Genomic DNA, 17,710 nt, shown 5'->3' on the forward strand with positions numbered 1-17,710 from the left:
GGATGCTTTCCAAAGGAAAACGAAATGTCAAATCTGTCCATTGAATCGTTGCCCCTGGGCCTGATTGGCTGCGTGTGTTCCCTGCCTTCACCTGCTCTGACTCCGTAGGTCAGCACAGCTCTGGTCGTCTGTGAGGCTTAATAGCAGTTGGTCTGATGTTCTGAAGCCGTGCCTGTGTAGGACTTGAGCTTGTTCATTAAGCGCGTGACCGAGGAGCCGTTTGCCCACACGGCGGTTAGATTCGCGGTCGTCGTAGGTTACACTCGGCCAGAAGGGCAGTTCATACTCAGCTCTCATAAAAACTCAGTGTCACGTGCAGTTCCAGTGAAATTGTCAGCAAGGGGTGTGGTGATCCACGCCCGTCTAAACAGGAACTTCCAAATCTGTCGCTGTCCCGAAGCTCGTCACGCGATTGAACCTTCTGTTTTTCTTAAAGGTTGTCGGGTGACCTCAAATTCATGAGGACTGGTACACAGTGTCTTCTCTGTTTAATCGCCTTTCATAACCGACAAGCTTGAATGCTTTTTGGTTTTAGGCTAAATGGGAGACCATTTTATTGGGCGAAAAATATGGTTTCAGTTCATCAGGTGATAAAATATACAGTGCAGTCCCTAAGTATTTGGACGGTGAGGTTTTTTTTATTTTTTGGGGGTTTTTTTGCTTTTTGGCTCTGTACTCCAACATTGGATTTGAAAACAATGAATGGACTTCAACCTTTAATGAGGTCGTCATCTTTAATGTGTGGGTATCTCCATTCACATTATGTGAACCATATAGCAATCCAGGGTGCTGATATCACACCATGCAGCGCATTTTAATCATCAGGATCAATGCCGACAGCTGGGGTCCCCAGCCCTGGTCCTGGAGAGCCACAGATTCTGCTGGGGTCCCCAGCCCTGGTCCTGGAGAGCCACAGGTTCTGCTGGGGTCCCCAGCCCTGGTCCTGGAGAGCCACAGGGTCTGCTGGGGTCCCCAGCCCTGGTCCTGGAGAGCTACAGGGTCTGCTGGCTTTTGTTGTTACTCAACACTTAATTGGTCTGCTGAGGCAGTTGATTAGGCAGCTAACTCTCCTCACCTGATTTCCATCAGGGTTCTTGGGTCTGAATTGGTTGTTGATTTCGAGGTGGAAACAGAAGTCCAGCAGACCCTATAGAGGTTGGTTGGGTCCCAGTAGACCCCACAGTTTGGGTTGGGCGTCCCAGCAGTCCGCACGGGTTGGGTTGGGGTTGGGGGGTCTCTGCAGACCCTGCGGGCTGGGTGAATGTCCCGGTTGGGTTGGGGGTCTCAAACAGCCCCTGCTGTTTCTCTCTCCAAGGCCAGAGTTGGGGTCCCCCGTGCACCTCTCCCCAAACATGCCGTCCTGTGAGTGTCATTTCCGTAGGCTCAGGTCCCCATGCTGCAGGCTGGTTATATACAGCTTGTCCGTAATGTCCTTTGAATCCTCGTGCCCGTATAATTGCCTGTGATCGGAATGAAGGGCGACTCCCTAACCCCTCTATCTGTCCGCTTCCCCCCACAGTCCAGCTATCCTGCCTGGGAGGATTTTGTGACCAAAGGAGTGAAGCTGCAGTCCCAGCTGAGGTAAGAGCCCCTCCCCCATGTGCCCCTCTCCCCAAATAGGCAAAGTAGCTGATCAAACTAGCACAGCAAATCACACCTATATCCAAAGCTCTGTTCAATTGATGCTTCACATTTACATTTTACATTTTAGTCATTTGGCAGACACTTTTAATCCAAAGCGATTTACAAGTGCATAGGTTCTTCCACAAGTTAAAGCAACACATCCATAACTAGTAAAATACACATGAAGTGCTGTTCTAAACATACAGTCATCATAAGTGCAATTCATTTTTTATTTTTTTTGGGTTAGATGAGGGATAGGGATATCGGAAAGGGAGGGAGGGGGGATCAGGAGGTAGGACTAAGGTACAGTTTGAAAAGGTGTGTTTTTAGTCTGCGTCGAAATAGGACAAATTGGACACACACTCACCCACCAACGGTGTGCAAGGCACCAAGCACCTCGTCAGGAGCATTTGGGGGTTAGGTGTCTTGCTATGGGACACTTCGACACACCCCAGGGCGGGATTGAACCGTCAAACCCTGCGACTACCAGACGACTGCTCTTACCTCCTGAGCCAATGTCACCCACGTGGGTAGCAGTTAGCATTGTCTGATAAATACCATATTGCTGCTACAGTTACTAAAGAAGCAAATTGCTAATTATTAGGCTACACATTGCACAAGCTAATTATTCGCCTACACATTTTCCAGACTCTTTAGAGCGTTACAGTGCATGTGCAGTCAGCCCCGTCTGTTCTGGAACGTGGGGAGCGATTAGGGGAGATGCCGTCCCTTACCCCCGTCGCACTGGCCTCCCGTGTACGGGGAATGTTTCCTGGGGCCTCGCTCACACAACCACCCTTTTCTGAAATTCACGAGGACTCGACACGTTTCTGTCGCGAGCGTGTGAATCCCGCCGCGTTCTCATTAAACGTGCTGCGCGGCAGCTCTGCAGAGGTGCGCTAGCTTAGCTGACCCCTAGCCTGGTGCCAACACTGAGAGAGGGGGGGGGGGGGCTTTCGGGCCTGAGAGAAGCCGTATCACAGTACGCCCTACCCCTAACCTGGTGCTGATGCCACGAGAGCTAGGTCTTTCCAGACGACCCCCAGTCTGAGAGAAGCCTTACCACTGTACCCCCTCCCCCAACACCAAGAGAGAGGATCTACTGGACCCCCACCTCTAGCACCTGGTCACCCATAGCGTTCCCTGAAAGATTCACACGACCAGATGATTTTACAGATGGAGTCATTATAAAGATGGAGTAAACCCAGCCACTCATGGAGCACACATCTAAAACAGTGTAAAATGGCCATCATCACCTTAAGTAATAACAGCAGGATTAACAGTTTTATCTCTCTTTCACGACCACCGTTGTCTTTAATAGTGAGTTACGTCCATCTTTTAGGACCCAATTGTCTTTGGTAATTACCGCAGTGTTCATGATGTTGTATCTCTCTTCCAGGACCACGCTCATTGTCACCAGCTCCTTCTTGGACGCCTTTCAGAAAGTGGCTGACCTAGCTACAGGGACCCGAGGTGAGTGGCCTCTCCCTCTTTCTCTCTTTCTCTCCTTTTCTTTCCCTTTTTATCCTCCTCTCCCCTCCTCCCTGAGTTATTGTCATCTTGGAGGTTCCAGTTTGTTCATGGTGTGCCTCTGTAGTCAATTAATGGGTGCCCCCCTAAAACCAAACCACCCCCAGTACATATCTGCAGTCACATCACCCAGTCAGACACTCCCTGTATATCTCAAACATGGCGCTCCATTACAGCGTCCAGTATTGGAGCGCACTACAGAAGAGAGTTGTGGGACACAGACTCACGCTGGCCTGAGGCCGGTGAGAGAGTCGTGGAGAGGGCCGTGCAGTTCGGGTAACAATCCTGTGGATTATTGATGAGGAGTGTTTCCGTAGTGTGTCCTGCTCTGGCTGGCCAGAAGCTGCTGAACCTTGTTCTGTGTTATCAGTGAGGATGTGTGTGTGTGTGTGTGTGTGTGTGTGTGTGTGTGTGTGTGTGTGTGTGTGTGTGTGTGTGTGTGTGTGTGTGTGTGTGTGTGTGTGTGTGTGTGTGTGTGTGTGTGTGTGTGTGTGTGTGTGTGACTGCGTACTCCGCACTCCGCTGCAGTGCCAGCTTGCGCACCAGACCTGATTCACAGTAAAGCGCTTATTGGCTGTAAACCCATTATGGTCAAGAGATACCGCACCCCATCCTCAGGCCAACAGGTCAACCTATCACTGAGCGCTTAACACAGCCTATCACAGAGCTCTGAGCCGCCAAATCACCGTGGCGATCGTACTCCACACGCACACACACACCTTCCCAGCACGGCACACACACACCTTCCCAGAACGGCACACACACACACACACCTTCCCAGAACGGCACGCACACACCTTCCCAGCACGGCGCACGCACACACACACAAACACACACACACAAACACACACACACACACACACCTTCACAGCACGGCACACACACACACACACACACACACACACACACACACACACACACACACACACACCCCTTTACAGCACGGCACACACACACACACCTTCCCAGAACGGCACACACACACACACACCTTTACAGCACGACACACACACACACACACACACCTTCCCAGAACGGCACACACACACACACCTTTACAGCACGACACACACACACACACACCTTCCCAGAACGGCACACACACACACACACACACACACCTTTACAGCACGACACACACACACACACCTTTATAGCACGACTTCACCCAGCCGCACGGGAGGCTTGGACTCAAGGTTATGCATAATCCAGTGTGGCGACAATGGTGGCCCGAAACGGGGCTAGTGTTACATACGGAGCTTTCAGGGGGGAAACAGGAGCGCCCTTTGTCTATTGTTCCCCTGCCGAAAAAAGCAGGCCTCTCGAACAAAGCGCCCGCCGCTCCCACTGAAGGGTTTTTCTCTCCCGAGTGGAAAGAGTTACGCCACGCTCGTCTTCCCTTACGCTAATTGGCGGCGTGTTTTTGACGTGACTTAAGGAGAGGTTTCCAGAACCTTCTGAAGGTGGTTATATCACGGTCAGACCCTGATAATAGAGTGCTTAGACCACTGTAACAGTGCAGTTAGGTCACCGTAAGGTCAAAGTATGGTTGGGTCTTGGTCTGAGAGTGGTTGGGTCGCAGTCTGAGAGTGGTTGGGTCTTGGTTGGAGAGTAGTTTGCCCCTGGTGGGGGAGTAGTTTGGGATAGTGGTTGGGTCTTGGTCGGAGAGTGGTTGGGGATAGTGGTTGGGTCTTGGTCGGAGAGTGGTTGGGGATAGTGGTTGGGTCTTGGTCGGAGAGTGGTTGGGGATAGTGGCTTGGTGGGAGAGTGGTTGGGGATAGTGGTTGGGTCTTGGTGGGAGAGTGGTTGGGGATCGTGGTTGGGTCTTGGTGGGAGAGTGGTTGGGGATCGTGGTTGGGTCTTGGTGGGAGAGTGGTTGGGGATCGTGGTTGGGTCTTGGTGGGAGAGTGGTTGGGGATCGTGGTTGGGTCTTGGTGGGAGAGTGGTTGGGTCACAGTAAAAGGTATGCTCAGATGATGATCACAGTCTGAGCCTGTTCTGAGTGCCGTCATCCCGTTTTGACTGTAGTTTATAGACATATTTGCTCAAGGGAATTTTTATGAGGAGTGCATTTTTACCGCCCGTCACTGTGGCATTTGTTTTACTGCTGAAAGAGTATAAATCTCTCTAATGTGTGTGTATGACATCCCTGAGTCCTCTGCCATCGGTTGAGGCATTTTTAGAAAATGAAACCTTTCTGAAAAATAATGTCATCCCGGAACTCTGGGAGGGGGCGCCGGTGTCTCCATTAGCGACGGGCCGTTGGCCGGAGCGGGCAGTCCCAGGCTCCGCCCCTTTGACCTTGGAGCTCTGTGCAGAGAACAAGGCTCCTGTCTACTTTCTTCCTCGCTGTCAATCACGGTTTTTGTTTGGCCAGCGCACACAAAGGCTCTCGTGTTGCCAAACCTGTTCGGGCCGGACAGCGTGTCGACGCGCACGCGAGGGGGTTAGAAACCTGGCACCTCGGGGAGACAGCCATGCAACCTGGAGGACGTCTCGAGACGTACAGGCCGCTTGTTTCTGAGTTTAAAAATTTTTTTTTTAATCTGCCGGTTGCCTAGGTAATATGCTAATTGGGTCATTTGAATGCACTGAATTAACATCTGGAGTTAATGACCTCATAAAGGACACTTTTAATCGGTGTGTTTTTTGCGAGGAGCTGAAAGGAACCGCCTTGAGCGACATCCTCTCCGCTCCCTGGAGAGTATCCCAGACTGCACCTCCCCGGCCCCCGGCACTGTGCTTTTGGGTCACTCCTCCGGAGCGTCGGAGCGCCTTAGCGCCTCAGCTTGCTCTGTCATGCTGCGGCATGGAGGAGCAGCCCTTAAAGGGAAGCTGGAGTTCAAGGTTGTTTGTAACTGTCAGCCACGGGGGCCTGGAGGTGCCTTTCCCTGCTGTCTAAGCAAAATGGCTCCTCGTTTGTGCGTCGACCCAGGCTGGCCGCCCAATCGAAAACACGTCTGTGTGTCGGCAAAACCTACCCACTTTGGGTTATGCTCTTGTGCGCCCTTCCCTGACCTGTGTCGAGTGATCTGGCACAAAATGGCCACCGTGCATCACCCTGGTGGGGTGTGTTTTCCCTTGACTTGTGCTGAGTGATGTGGCACAAAATGGCCGCCTTGCATTACTCTACTGGGGTGTTTCCCCGGTCCCCTAAAGTCTTGGGGTCTGACATCTGAAAGGAGCTGTTTAAATGCAGTGAGTTATTATTATTATGATGTGTGCATGCTGGGACCATGTGTCTGCTGATCCCACTCCTGTATGCACTGCGGTTCCTTGTTTTGCTTCTACATATCAAGCTGGTTCCCTTATGTTCCCGGTGAGCCCTGTCTTCTGTAAGAACCGCAGGCTATGCACCGTAAAAAGCACTGATGTCTGTAAACACGCTCCTATGCTATGGTACGCTACGCACCGCAAATAGCCCACTCGTCCACAAACGTATACTTCGTTTTGCTATGCTACTCTATGCTATTTTACACACTGCAGTCGTCCGCTAACGTGCTACGCTACACTCTGCTATGCTACACACCACAAATAGCAGTCGTTTACAAATGTGCTACTTGACACTACTATGGACTGCTCTGTGCTACACTAAGCTATGCTGTCAGACCCCATACACGCTTCCTGTGGCATCCTCACGATTGGTCTCCAGGGATTACCCACAACCGCCCTGTCAGCGGTATCCCGGCAGGAGAGCCACCGGGGTTTGACCCGTCAGCACCATCGATCCCGTCCAGGAAAGAGCAGTTTTAGGGAAAACCGATCATTTTACATCCTGGAGGATTCTGCAGGAGACCACTCTCTCACACTATTTATTGGTTTTTAGTGCTTTAATTCAACCTCATTTTTGGATTTAAGGGGCTGTTGATGAGGCAGTTGTTGGTCCGCATAAGTATATGAGAGTCTGACACAGGCTTCAGCACCTGTTGCTGTAAAGTAGTACTTCCACAGGGTTTATTTTAGTCTCTGGGGTGCTTTAGCAAGGAAGAGGTCTCTGCAGGCCTGCTGTTTTTCAATAATTTTTTTTTGTTATATCTGGTATCCATACTCCCGTGTGTGTGTGTGTCTGTGTGTGTGTGTCTGGCCTGATAATGATTTGTGGGCACCAAAGTCTTGTAATTTCAGAATTTCACTGTGGTCTTGTTTTAGTGCATGTTGGTTCCACCATGGTCCTGTTTTAGTACAGGTTGGTTCCACCGTGGTCCTGTTTTAGCATGGGTTGGTTCCATGGCGGTCATGTTTTGGCGCTGGTTGGGGTTAATGGTCAATGGTCTGTCAGGGGCGGACCCAGCAGAGCAGCTGACAGCTTGTAACCCCGCCCCCTCTTCCTCCCAGCTGTCCGGTGGAGGGAGGGAGGGAGCGCAGATTGGAGGGGGGGGGGGGGGGGGGGGGGGGGGGGTCTCTAAAAGGCAGCTGTCCCCCCCCCCCCCCCCCCCCCCCCCCTCACTGGGATCCCCCAACAACAGACACCACTGCACACATTCCAGACATGCGGGATTATGGGAGGGAGCAAGGCTGGGCCACACGACCCCGCAAGGCGTGCGTGTGTGCTCTTCTATGTGACTGTGTGTGTGTATGTGTGTGTTCTTCTGTGTGTGCATGTGCGTGCGTACGTGCGTGCGCGAGCGTGTGTTCCTCTGTGTACGTGCACGTTCGTGTGTGTGTGTGTGTGTGTGTGTGTGTGTGTGTGTGTGTGTGTGTGTGTGTGTTTTTGAACAGCTGCCCTATGACCACTGACCCGTGTCCATAAACAGCCCACAGATATCACTATTTCCAGCAAGGCTCTGTGTTCTACAGCCCAGCATCTCAGAGCTCTCTAGCGCAGACAGTCGTGTGCTCCTCAGTGAGATGTACGTGAGAATAAGCAGACGGTGCTCTGTAGACACACATGGATGCTGAACTTTGTTCATTTCTATCTCCAGACAGAAGGGGGAAACGTAGCTCAGATATTTGGCAGGCGCAAGTCTGCCTCCCTGACTCTCACTCTGGTTATCCATCTCATTCGAGTGCTGCTGACAGGCCCTTCTCGACCCCCAGCGGCCAGGGGGTGGGGGGTGTTCCACCAGCGGTTTCCTCCTCAGGCAGGGTGGGGAACTGCAGGGGGACTCGGGTTTAGAGGCTCGGGTTTTGAAGAAGACTGTCTTGGAGGCTTGGGATTGGACAAGTGCTTGGCAACCCGTTTTTGGAGACCCTGGGTTGTGCAGACTCTAAGTTTCCCTGAACCTCCACCTCAGCTTCACGCTGGGGGCTTATTCCTCTCCTCTGTGAGCCTGGCCCAATCACGGCAGGCCACAGCCGTAACCCCGCCCACTGCTATGACACATCCTGACTATCCAATCCCGTCAGCTCAGTGAAGGTGGGTCAAAGGTGAAGGTGGAGATTCGTACCTATGAGACAATTGGGGGAAACAGAGGAATAGAGAGAGGAAGTGTGTGTCAAATAAGTCCCCAAATATCTGACCAATGGCAAGGCTGCACAACCCTGGTGTGGCCTGTCACTGGTACAATAAGTGCCGTTTCTCGACCATAATGCCCGAATGAACAAATGAAAGTGAAACGTTGAATGATCTCTCCAGATCCGGCTGTCTGGGTTCAGAGACAGCCTTCCTCCCCCGGGGCGTGTCACGGACAGATTTGGACGGGCTCTCCAGCTTCCGAAGTGTACCGTTGCTATGGTAACCGCTCCCAAAATCCCGGCAGACCTGCCACTGAATTTGCGAGTGGAGAAGTACTGTACACTGCATCATGATTGCATTTTGTTTTTTCTTTCGATTTTTTTAGTCGGGAAGGACTGGTTGTCGTTGTTGTTGTTGTTATTTTCTGCGATTCGGAGACACTGTTGAAATGCTGTCTTGACTCGGCGGTTGAGGAGATGAAAGCGGTCTTTGTCGAGCGGGTCAGGGAGGCGGTTGAAAGCCGGGCGCTGGCAAATCAGCCCGCTGTTCGCCGGTGAGTGGTCGCTTCCTCTCGCCGCCTGTTGCTAGGGGACCTGCGTGTCTCTTGACGTGATTAAATCGGCGCGCCCGGACTCGCTTTTAGTGTTATTTCTGAAGTGGGGAAAACAGAGACAGACACACCAAACATGAGGTCAGGTGTTTGTGAGTTGGCAGTTGTGTCCCGGACCGTCAAGCCCTCTGTCTCTCCTGGAAGAAGCCAGTTTAGCACAAAACACAAGTTATTTAGCTGACGTTTTTATCCCTCAGTTGGCAAATGGTAAATGGACTGCATTTATATTTGATGCCTCTCATTCACCCACGCCAACTCAATAGGCTGCCATGCAAGGTACCATTCAGCTCATCGGGAGCAATTGGGGGTTAGGTGACTTTCCCAGGGCCACATCTACGCACCCAGGGCAGAGAATCAAACTTTAACCCTTCAGCTGCCAGACGTCCACTCTTACCTCCTGAGCTAAGGTCGTCCCGGCGTCGACAGTTGATGAGACTAAGCAGTGGGGTTTGGGGGCCTTGCTCAAGGGCCCAACAGCTGTGCAGATCTTATGATGGCCACACTGGGGGTTGAACCACCAACCTTCCACGTCCCAGTCAAGCCCCTTAGCCACTAGGCTGCAGGGGTGGCTGGGTAAACTGCAGGGGGTGGCTGGGTATACTGCAGGGGGTGGCTGGGTAAACTGCAGGGGGTGGGTGGGTAAACTGCTGGGGGTGGCTGGGTAAACTGCTTGGGTGGCTGGGTAAACTGCAGGGGGTGGCTGGGTAAACTGCAGGGGTGGCTGGGTAAACTGCAGGGGGTGGCTGGGTAAACTGCAGGGGGTGGCTGGGTAAACTGCAGGGGTGGCTGGGTAAACTGCTTGGGTGGCTGGGTAAACTGCGTAGGTGCGCGTGGCACGGCCCCGGTCGGGGGAACACTGGCTCTCTTTGTGCCGGACGCAGGCTAGCTCCACGGTTCGGAGAGGCTGCAGACACAACAGGCCCTCTGTGGACGGGAGAGGAACACCAGCCCGACGCGCACAGACCTGCCTGTTATCCGCCGCTAATTTGCGCCTCCCGCGGTCGAGCTCCTGAGCGGCCCTCACGGAGAGCCTTTGAGGTTTTCTTTTTTGGTTTAGTTTTTTGGGCCGGTGATGTCACCCCACCCGTTCGGTGGTGGAGCCCTGAGGCGTCGGCAGGGGTGATGTAGCGTCTGTCTGTTTACGCCCACTTAAAGGTGATGAGCTTGATGGTTTTGGCCCCTGTGTGAATCAGAAAAGAAAAGCGGCTTTGTAGACTGTGAGATGCACCGGTGTCCGTGAAAACCGTTCAGAAAACACCAAAAATCCAGCCTGAAATCAGGTGCACACTGTCCTAAATCGTGAATCACACCTGGGTCACAATTGTTTTCGGTTCAAAAACTTTTTTATGCTTTGCTGTGCTTTTCCGGTGTATTGGAACCGATGAAATATACTGTCAAAAACCACGCCTTCTGGCCCTTTGGTTGGCTCAATTGCACCAGGCAAGATAAATCGAGCACAGAAAAAGCATTTGAATCCAAAACAATGAGAAATTTGACCCAGGTCTGACCTGAAATCCTCTCATTCAAATCAATCTCATTAAATCTGAGCTCTCAGGACCTGTCATATGTGCACGAGGGGAATAATGCATTGTGGGTAACAGGAAATGGTAGGGAAGTGGAACAGATATGGTTCTGGGAGCAGCGGAGGTGTCTGTTATTTCCTCGCCGCTCACACGGGAGAGGTGGAGTTTCTCCTGTCCGAGGCCTGGGGGGGGGGGGTGGAGGTTTGCGGGGTTCTGTGGGAACCGCGGGAAGGAAGAGTGATGCGTTTTCAGAAGACTTCCAGGAAACAGGGGTCTGGAGTTCCTCTCCCGCGGCAGTGTCCGAGCGTTCGTTTTGGGTCGTTCGCTTATCGTGAGACCAAGAGGCACCCGGAGCGGATCTGTGTTCCAAGAGCTGGATCCTGCGCGGGACCCCCCGTTCAGAGATCCCCGACCCGTGTGTGTGTGTGTGTGTGTGTGTGTGTGTGTGTGTGTGTGTGTGTGTGTGTGTGTGTGTGTGTGTGTGAGAGAGAGGAACCTGGTCTCCTCTCTCACACTCGCAGTGAGTGCTGACCTTTACTGGACTGTAACCTTTGACCTCCGCTGTATCTGCTTTTGGGGAAAATGCAGCAAATGAGGGCGATAAAGTGGCCAGAGCTGGGACCAGAGCGAGGCCACATGGAGCCCCTCCGCCCCCCAAATCCTGTCTCACATGCACACTCACACGCACACACCACTCGGTGTTCCCTTTTATAGACACACGCACGCACTCACACACACACACCTGCATACTCTCACACACACACTCACTCACACATGCACAGACACTCTCTCACACACACACACACACACACACACTCACACTCGCACGCACGTTGAGAGTTGCAGCGTTCCTCTCATCACACAGTTTGAGTTGTTGGTGGCCGGTGTCTGTCCGATTCCTCCCTCAGCCTTTCACCACGGACGAAATGCAGCGCTCTCTATCATGGCGTACTGTAATCTGATTGGACAGGCTAGCTCTGGCACATAAATTCAGCTAATGGTGCAGCAGCAATGAAATGTGGTCACACAGTGAATGAAGAGGAGACTCTGTTTGGGTTTTTTGAGTAGAGAACGGTGCTACCTGCTGGACCAGGCTGGACCACACTGGACCCGGTTGTTTAGCGCGCTTACCAGTATCAGTACAGTGCATTAGTTATTTAGCTGATGCTTTTATCCAAAGCGACAGTTGATTAGGCTAGCCTGGGGCCCCTGGAGTGATTTACGGGATAAGGGCCTTGCTCTGGGGCCCATCTGCTGTGCAGATCATATTGTAGCCACACTGGGCTTGAACCAACAACCTTCCAGGTCTCAGTCAACCTTTCCCAAGAGGACTGGATGGCCAGCTGAGTAGCTGAATGGGTACGACTGAGGCGGCTTTGCCCAATTATAGAACATGTTCCAGTTCCCTTTCCGAGTTTTGCAATATTCTGTCAATGAAAGGCAGTCAGCAGATTGATGTGAAAGTACTTATTTTAAACCTTTCTGCTGACTGCCCGCGGTAGCAAATTGAGGGTGGTTTCCGATAAGGGGAACGTTGAGTGTTTGGTCAGATGATGTGCTGCCCAAATTGTGTGTGTGTGTGTGTACGTGTGTGTACGTGTGTGTACGTGTGTGTACGTGTGTGTACGTGTACGTGTGTGTGTACGTGTGTGTGTACGTGTGTGTACGTGTGTGTGTTCTGTGCTCTTTGTGACGAGCACTTTATTGTAGTAATAATGTGATGCTCACACCCTTGTACAGATATGCGCTGTACAATGCACTGATTTTCTCTCTGCTGAGAGATTGAAAGAAGTATTTTCACTTTGTATTATTCTGCAGAGAATAGTACGAAGACCCAGAACACTGAGATGGCTCTTTTAAATTTAAGACTGATCACATGATGTAGGTATGGTGAACTCCTGGTTAATACACTCTGTACATGCACAGTGACTCTCCTCCTCTTTAATGCGGTTTGTACGTGTGCACTGACTCCTCTCCTGTGTAATAGTCTGTACATGTATTGACTGCCCTGCTCTTGGCTACCTGTGTTTCTCTGCTGTAAATATCAGTTCTCTGTACTCGTGCTCATATTGTCCTCTGCACCGTGAGAAAAGCAGGTTTTCAGCCTCAAGCTCCCATGATTCATTGCAGTCTTTTGCAGTTTGTAATGTCTGAGGTGCCAGTGAAATGTTTGCTGTGACTTGCTCTTCAACGGCAATTAAAAAAAGAAAAAAAAGTGTTTTCTAACTTCAGAAAGGACGTTGACTACCACGTAAACAGCATTTATAAATATGGAAAAAATAATTTGTGGTAAATTATTATGATTTGTTTTGCATAAGTGGTAGATTCACAATGTGTTTTAAACATCAAAAGAAGCGTTCGCTTCTGTCAGCAAATACAAAGGTATAAACCGGTTCCGGCATTTCAGCTGCGTAAGGCACAATTACCCGTCACCTCGTATTCTGCGTCTAATTATCGGCGTGTCAATCACTTCATGATCCGCTCTGCCACTCTGTGGCGAGACCGCTCTCCGGCGTGAAGGAAGTCATCGATCAAACGGAAAGGTGCGTCTTTACTTGCCCTCGTCATGCAATTTGGCTTTCGTGCGCTGTGCCTTCTTCCGATGAGTCACGCAGCTGCTGTGGTGTTTTATAAGACATTTTGTGGACAGAGTAGGGTGTTATTTTCCTCTGATATTTTGCCAGATGAGAGGCATTACTATAGTAACAACCCCCCCCCCCCCCCACCCCCGGCTATGTCTCTGATTGCCCGTCGTTAAATGTCCCTTCTGCTTAACTGATTACAAAGCATTGATATAAATTCTTGTACAATTACCGCTGCACGATACATTGAATCACAGTTTTTATGCGTAATAAGAGTGACTGCCTCCATGGGGCGTGTAGGCCACCTTTTGGGTTTTGTTTTTCTTGAATGCGGTGGTAAACAGCCGAATGTTAGAGGTCATGTGAAACGCTTCTGGAAAAGAGCACATCGCGATATCTATTGGCTGTTGTGTTGATAAGACGGCTAACCAGCAGCAAGGCCGTGCAGCTTCTATGTGTGATCATGTGATTCGTTTTTTCTGTTCCGTGGAAGCTGCAAGGCCTCGCGGCTGATTGGCTGTCTTATCAGCACCCTGGAAGATACAATGTTTTTGTTGTTTTTGGCCCTGTACTCCAGCTCATTGAATATGAATTAAAACAAGAAGTTAAATGCTGTCTTTGTGCTTTAATTTTAGGGTTTTCATAACAATATTGGGTGAACGGTGTAGGGATTGTAGCCCCCAAATTTTAGGGGACCAAAAGTAATTGGACAAATGAACAAAGAAAAAAAAAACCGACAAAAAATGTGTCACTGTCCAAATACTTACCTGTATCGTGCAGTCCTATGTACAAACCAACCCGATCCCCCATCATAAGCTGGGACTGCTGGTTCTTTGGGACTAATTACGAGCAGTCGGCTTTTCCAGGTTAATAGTTCAACTGATTAGGTGGCAGTGTAGCACAGTGGTTAGTTTGTTTCAGTTCATAGTTTATTTGTCAGGAACCCGCACAGATTAATGAGAGGAGATGCTTTGCACCAGATTTTAGCTACTAGCTATTTCCCTGTCCCAGGACAGGTTGATAAAACACATACAAATACAGTATAACAAATTCCCAGCATCACATGTACACCCACATATAGGGAACTGGGGTGGTAACTGTGGTGAGGTGGAGCACTACTGTCGTACCGTTCAGCTAAAGGTACTGAACCTGACCTGCTTCAGTATGTATCCAGCTGTATAAACGGACTGCATGTACAGGAATGTAATCTGTTTAAGTCTCTCGGTTTACAAGCATCTGCTAAATACCTCGAATCGAAACATTGATTTTTCACACCGTGACTGCGTGCGGAGACGCTGGTGTTTGGCTTCAGGGCCAAATGCTCCCTCCCCACTGTCGGCTATGAAAGCACATAGCACATGCGTGAAGGGCTTTTAACTGTGCTTATGGCGTCTTCAGCCCTCCTCAAGGTCTCTCTCGTGTTCTCCATCTCTTTCTTTGTGGACGTTCCCCCTTTGCCAAAGACGCATTTCTTCAGACTGTACCTTGACTGAATAACGCTACTCTCCTGTAGGGCTACCCCCCAATCTAGTGTAACGGTCATGTATCACTCGTATCTTAGTCTTCTAGCACTTTCATGCTGCACCTGTAGCTCTTTATCATATCTCTTGTAATCACAGCTCACTTTTAGTTTACGACATGCCATAACTTTACTCATTTAGCCTATATTTACCGTGTGAACTAAACTTCATGTTCGCCCTACGCATAACTGCTTCTTTGAGGATTGTACCTTATCTGACCTGTGTTCTGTAGTTGTTCAGGTGACCTTCGGTTTGCCCTTTTATTGTACGTTGCTTTGGCTAAAAGCGTCTGCCAAATAAATGTCATGTAATATAATGTAATATAATGTCATGTAATGTCATGTAATGTCATGTAATGTCATGTAATGTCATGTAATGCTGTGTTTGAGTCCTTTTCTTTGTCTGAACAAAATGAACACCCCACAAGGCAGGAATGTCATCGTTCAAAGGTGTCGAGCAAGTTCAGGTCAAATGTTGTCTGTTTGAGCATAAACAACGAATGCAGTGCCGTTAATGGCAACGGCCACACTGGATACCGTTTCAGATTTACCTCCGATATTATAGGTCCGCTTCACCATATAATTTACAACACTAGTATCCACATGCTTCATGTTTATGTCTCTGAGTTTGTGTGTGAACTCTGCAAACCTCTCGTTTCTTAAGTTCAGTTTTAGGTTGGTTCATGGAGTTCTTTCCTGGTGAAAGACGTGCTAGTGATGTCTTAGTGTGTTCCCTCCCTGCCCTTCTCTAATTGGCTGAGCCGGTCGCGACTGAGATTCTTCCAGTAAAATTATGGGATAGCGGTGCACCCTCTCCAGCTGTTCTCAACAGGCATATCAGCACTGTTACCTTTAGGTCATAGGTCATGTGTACTCAATCCCGTCCATATTGATCTGAACTCTGCTAACTCCTGACTGAATCGGTCAGCAGATGTCAAAATGTTAAATATTAATCACCTAACCCCATTTAGCGTCTGTCAATCTGGGGGGTGGGGGGGAATGTATATGCTATTTTGGGTTTAAAAAATAAATAAATAAATAAATTAGGCTCACTGTGCTAAACAGCTGAGCAAAAACAAAACACATTTCCTTCCCCTGCGGTGGTGTTCCTTCACAGTTCCTCAAAATTAAAAAGAAGTCAAATTTCTTTGCAAAAATACGGAATGTTCCAGCTAACATAAGAGCAGCGGTTCTTCTCCAAGCCTCTTTTTCACCAGAGATGTGTCAGCCAGTCAGCGCATGGAAAGAGCCTAAAAGTGACTCACCGCAGAGCAAATACACAGGCAAATAAGGGTGGAAATGCTCTCGGGTAAGTCAGCAGACTGCTTTAAGGGCAGCGTGAGTCAAGCCGCCAGATTCGCTCTGAGGAAATCGGCACGTGCCGTCCACCAGGTCCTCATCGATCGGGTGCGAAGGGCAAGGCGCTCGACTGACGAAACGAGTTTTGTAGCAATTAGTGCAAATGAAGTCCTCCGCGAGCTTTAGTGTGTCGTCGAGCGTTTGAAACTTTGCCGCTGCGTTTCTCTGTGGAAAACGTGTGATGTTCGCTGTCGGAAGCCTTTCACAGCCCATGTGGTGCGTAGTTATGACGCGAGGACATGCTGAATTTAAACTTCCCCCTCCCTCCCTGTAAAAGTGTTTTCTTGTAAAAAAATCGAGCGAGAAGCCAGCAGCCTTTGGTCCCGCTGTCCGGAGTACAGAGTGTCCCGTTCGAGACCGAAAACAACCCTGTCAGTGGATTCCATACAGCTAGTGGAGGATAAATGTTAGGTCTCTTGTACGTGCTCAGAAGCTGAGGGATTGATCTCCAGCTCAGGGGCTCAGTGGGTGACGGGCGTGAAAAACAGGAAAGACTCGCACTCGACGTACTGACACTGGTCAGCGAATACATTTGCTGAAATAACATCAGTATTCTCAAATCCCTGGAGAATAATCTGACATTTGGTGCTTTAACGCGCCTTCAGTTCCCTGTGTATTATGGTCTGTTTCACACACACACTGTGCTCTCCCTCAGCCGTTACTGTATGGCCTGTCCACCATGCTGGTCTCCCATGGTTACTGGGAGCTTCAGTATCTGTGCTAGCTGCCCTGTTGGTTTATCATGGTTACAGTGAGCTTCAGAATCAGTTCTAGCTCCTCTGGTCTCCCATGGTTACAGTGAACTTTAGAATCAGTTCTAGCACCGTTGGTCTCCCATGGTTACAGTGAGCTTCAGAATCAGTTCTAGCTCTTCTGGTCTTCCATGGTTACAGTGAGCTTCAGAATCAGTTCTAGCTCTTCTGGTCTCCCATGGTTACAGTGAGCTTTAGAATCAGTTCTAGCTCTTCTGGTCTCCCATGGTTACAGTGAGCTTCAGAATCAGTTCTAGTTATTCTGGTCTTCCATGGTTACAGTGAGCTTTAGAATCAGTTCTAGCTCTTCTGGTCTCCCATGGTTACAGTGAGCTCCAGAATCAGTGCTAGCTCTTCTCCTGTCAGTGCTGTGGTAGCTTTGCTGGCACCGAGATAGCCAATGAAAGGCTGAGGAGTGATGTGGTTCTGTACTGTTCCAAACATGCTATTAGCTTAAGTTTTCCCATGTGTAACTAATCTACCAAATTAACATAGATTAGCTCTCTCTCTCTTCCACTCTCTCTCCAGTTTGCCCACTGGAGCTATTGCTGACACAATTTTAAAATCAAAATTGCATTCTTAAGACCCGTTTTAGAATGAAGTGTTGTGTTATTGAAGTTGAACTGTTCAAGTGGTCCTTGCGGTCAGGAATAGTTTCCGTACACAGCAGAGACATCTGGGGTGTGGTCTCCCATCCAGCATGCGGTAGACTTGGGCTTTATGACCCATAACCAGCCTTCTCACAAGCAAACCCAATGAGTAGATATTATCGTATATAATTACAATATTTTATGAAAAGGCTGTGGTCCTCATGGGT

The 17,710-nt window shown here is 49.8% G+C and overlaps 1 protein-coding gene across 2 annotated transcripts in view; it reads left to right on the forward strand.

The window, feature by feature from the left end:
- Positions 1-17,710, forward strand: part of mtss1 (MTSS I-BAR domain containing 1) — a 64,968-nt gene that overhangs the window by 17,474 nt on the left and 29,784 nt on the right. For both annotated transcript variants that reach the window (XM_061219610.1, XM_061219611.1), the window contains exons 2-3: positions 1,520-1,581; positions 3,023-3,096. In XM_061219610.1, the coding sequence (XP_061075594.1) occupies positions 1,520-1,581; positions 3,023-3,096 (136 nt within the window). The remainder of the gene's footprint in view (positions 1-1,519; positions 1,582-3,022; positions 3,097-17,710) is intronic.

The sequence above is a fragment of the Conger conger genome, chromosome 14, assembly GCF_963514075.1.
Source record: "Conger conger chromosome 14, fConCon1.1, whole genome shotgun sequence".
NCBI lineage: Eukaryota > Metazoa > Chordata > Actinopteri > Anguilliformes > Congridae > Conger > Conger conger.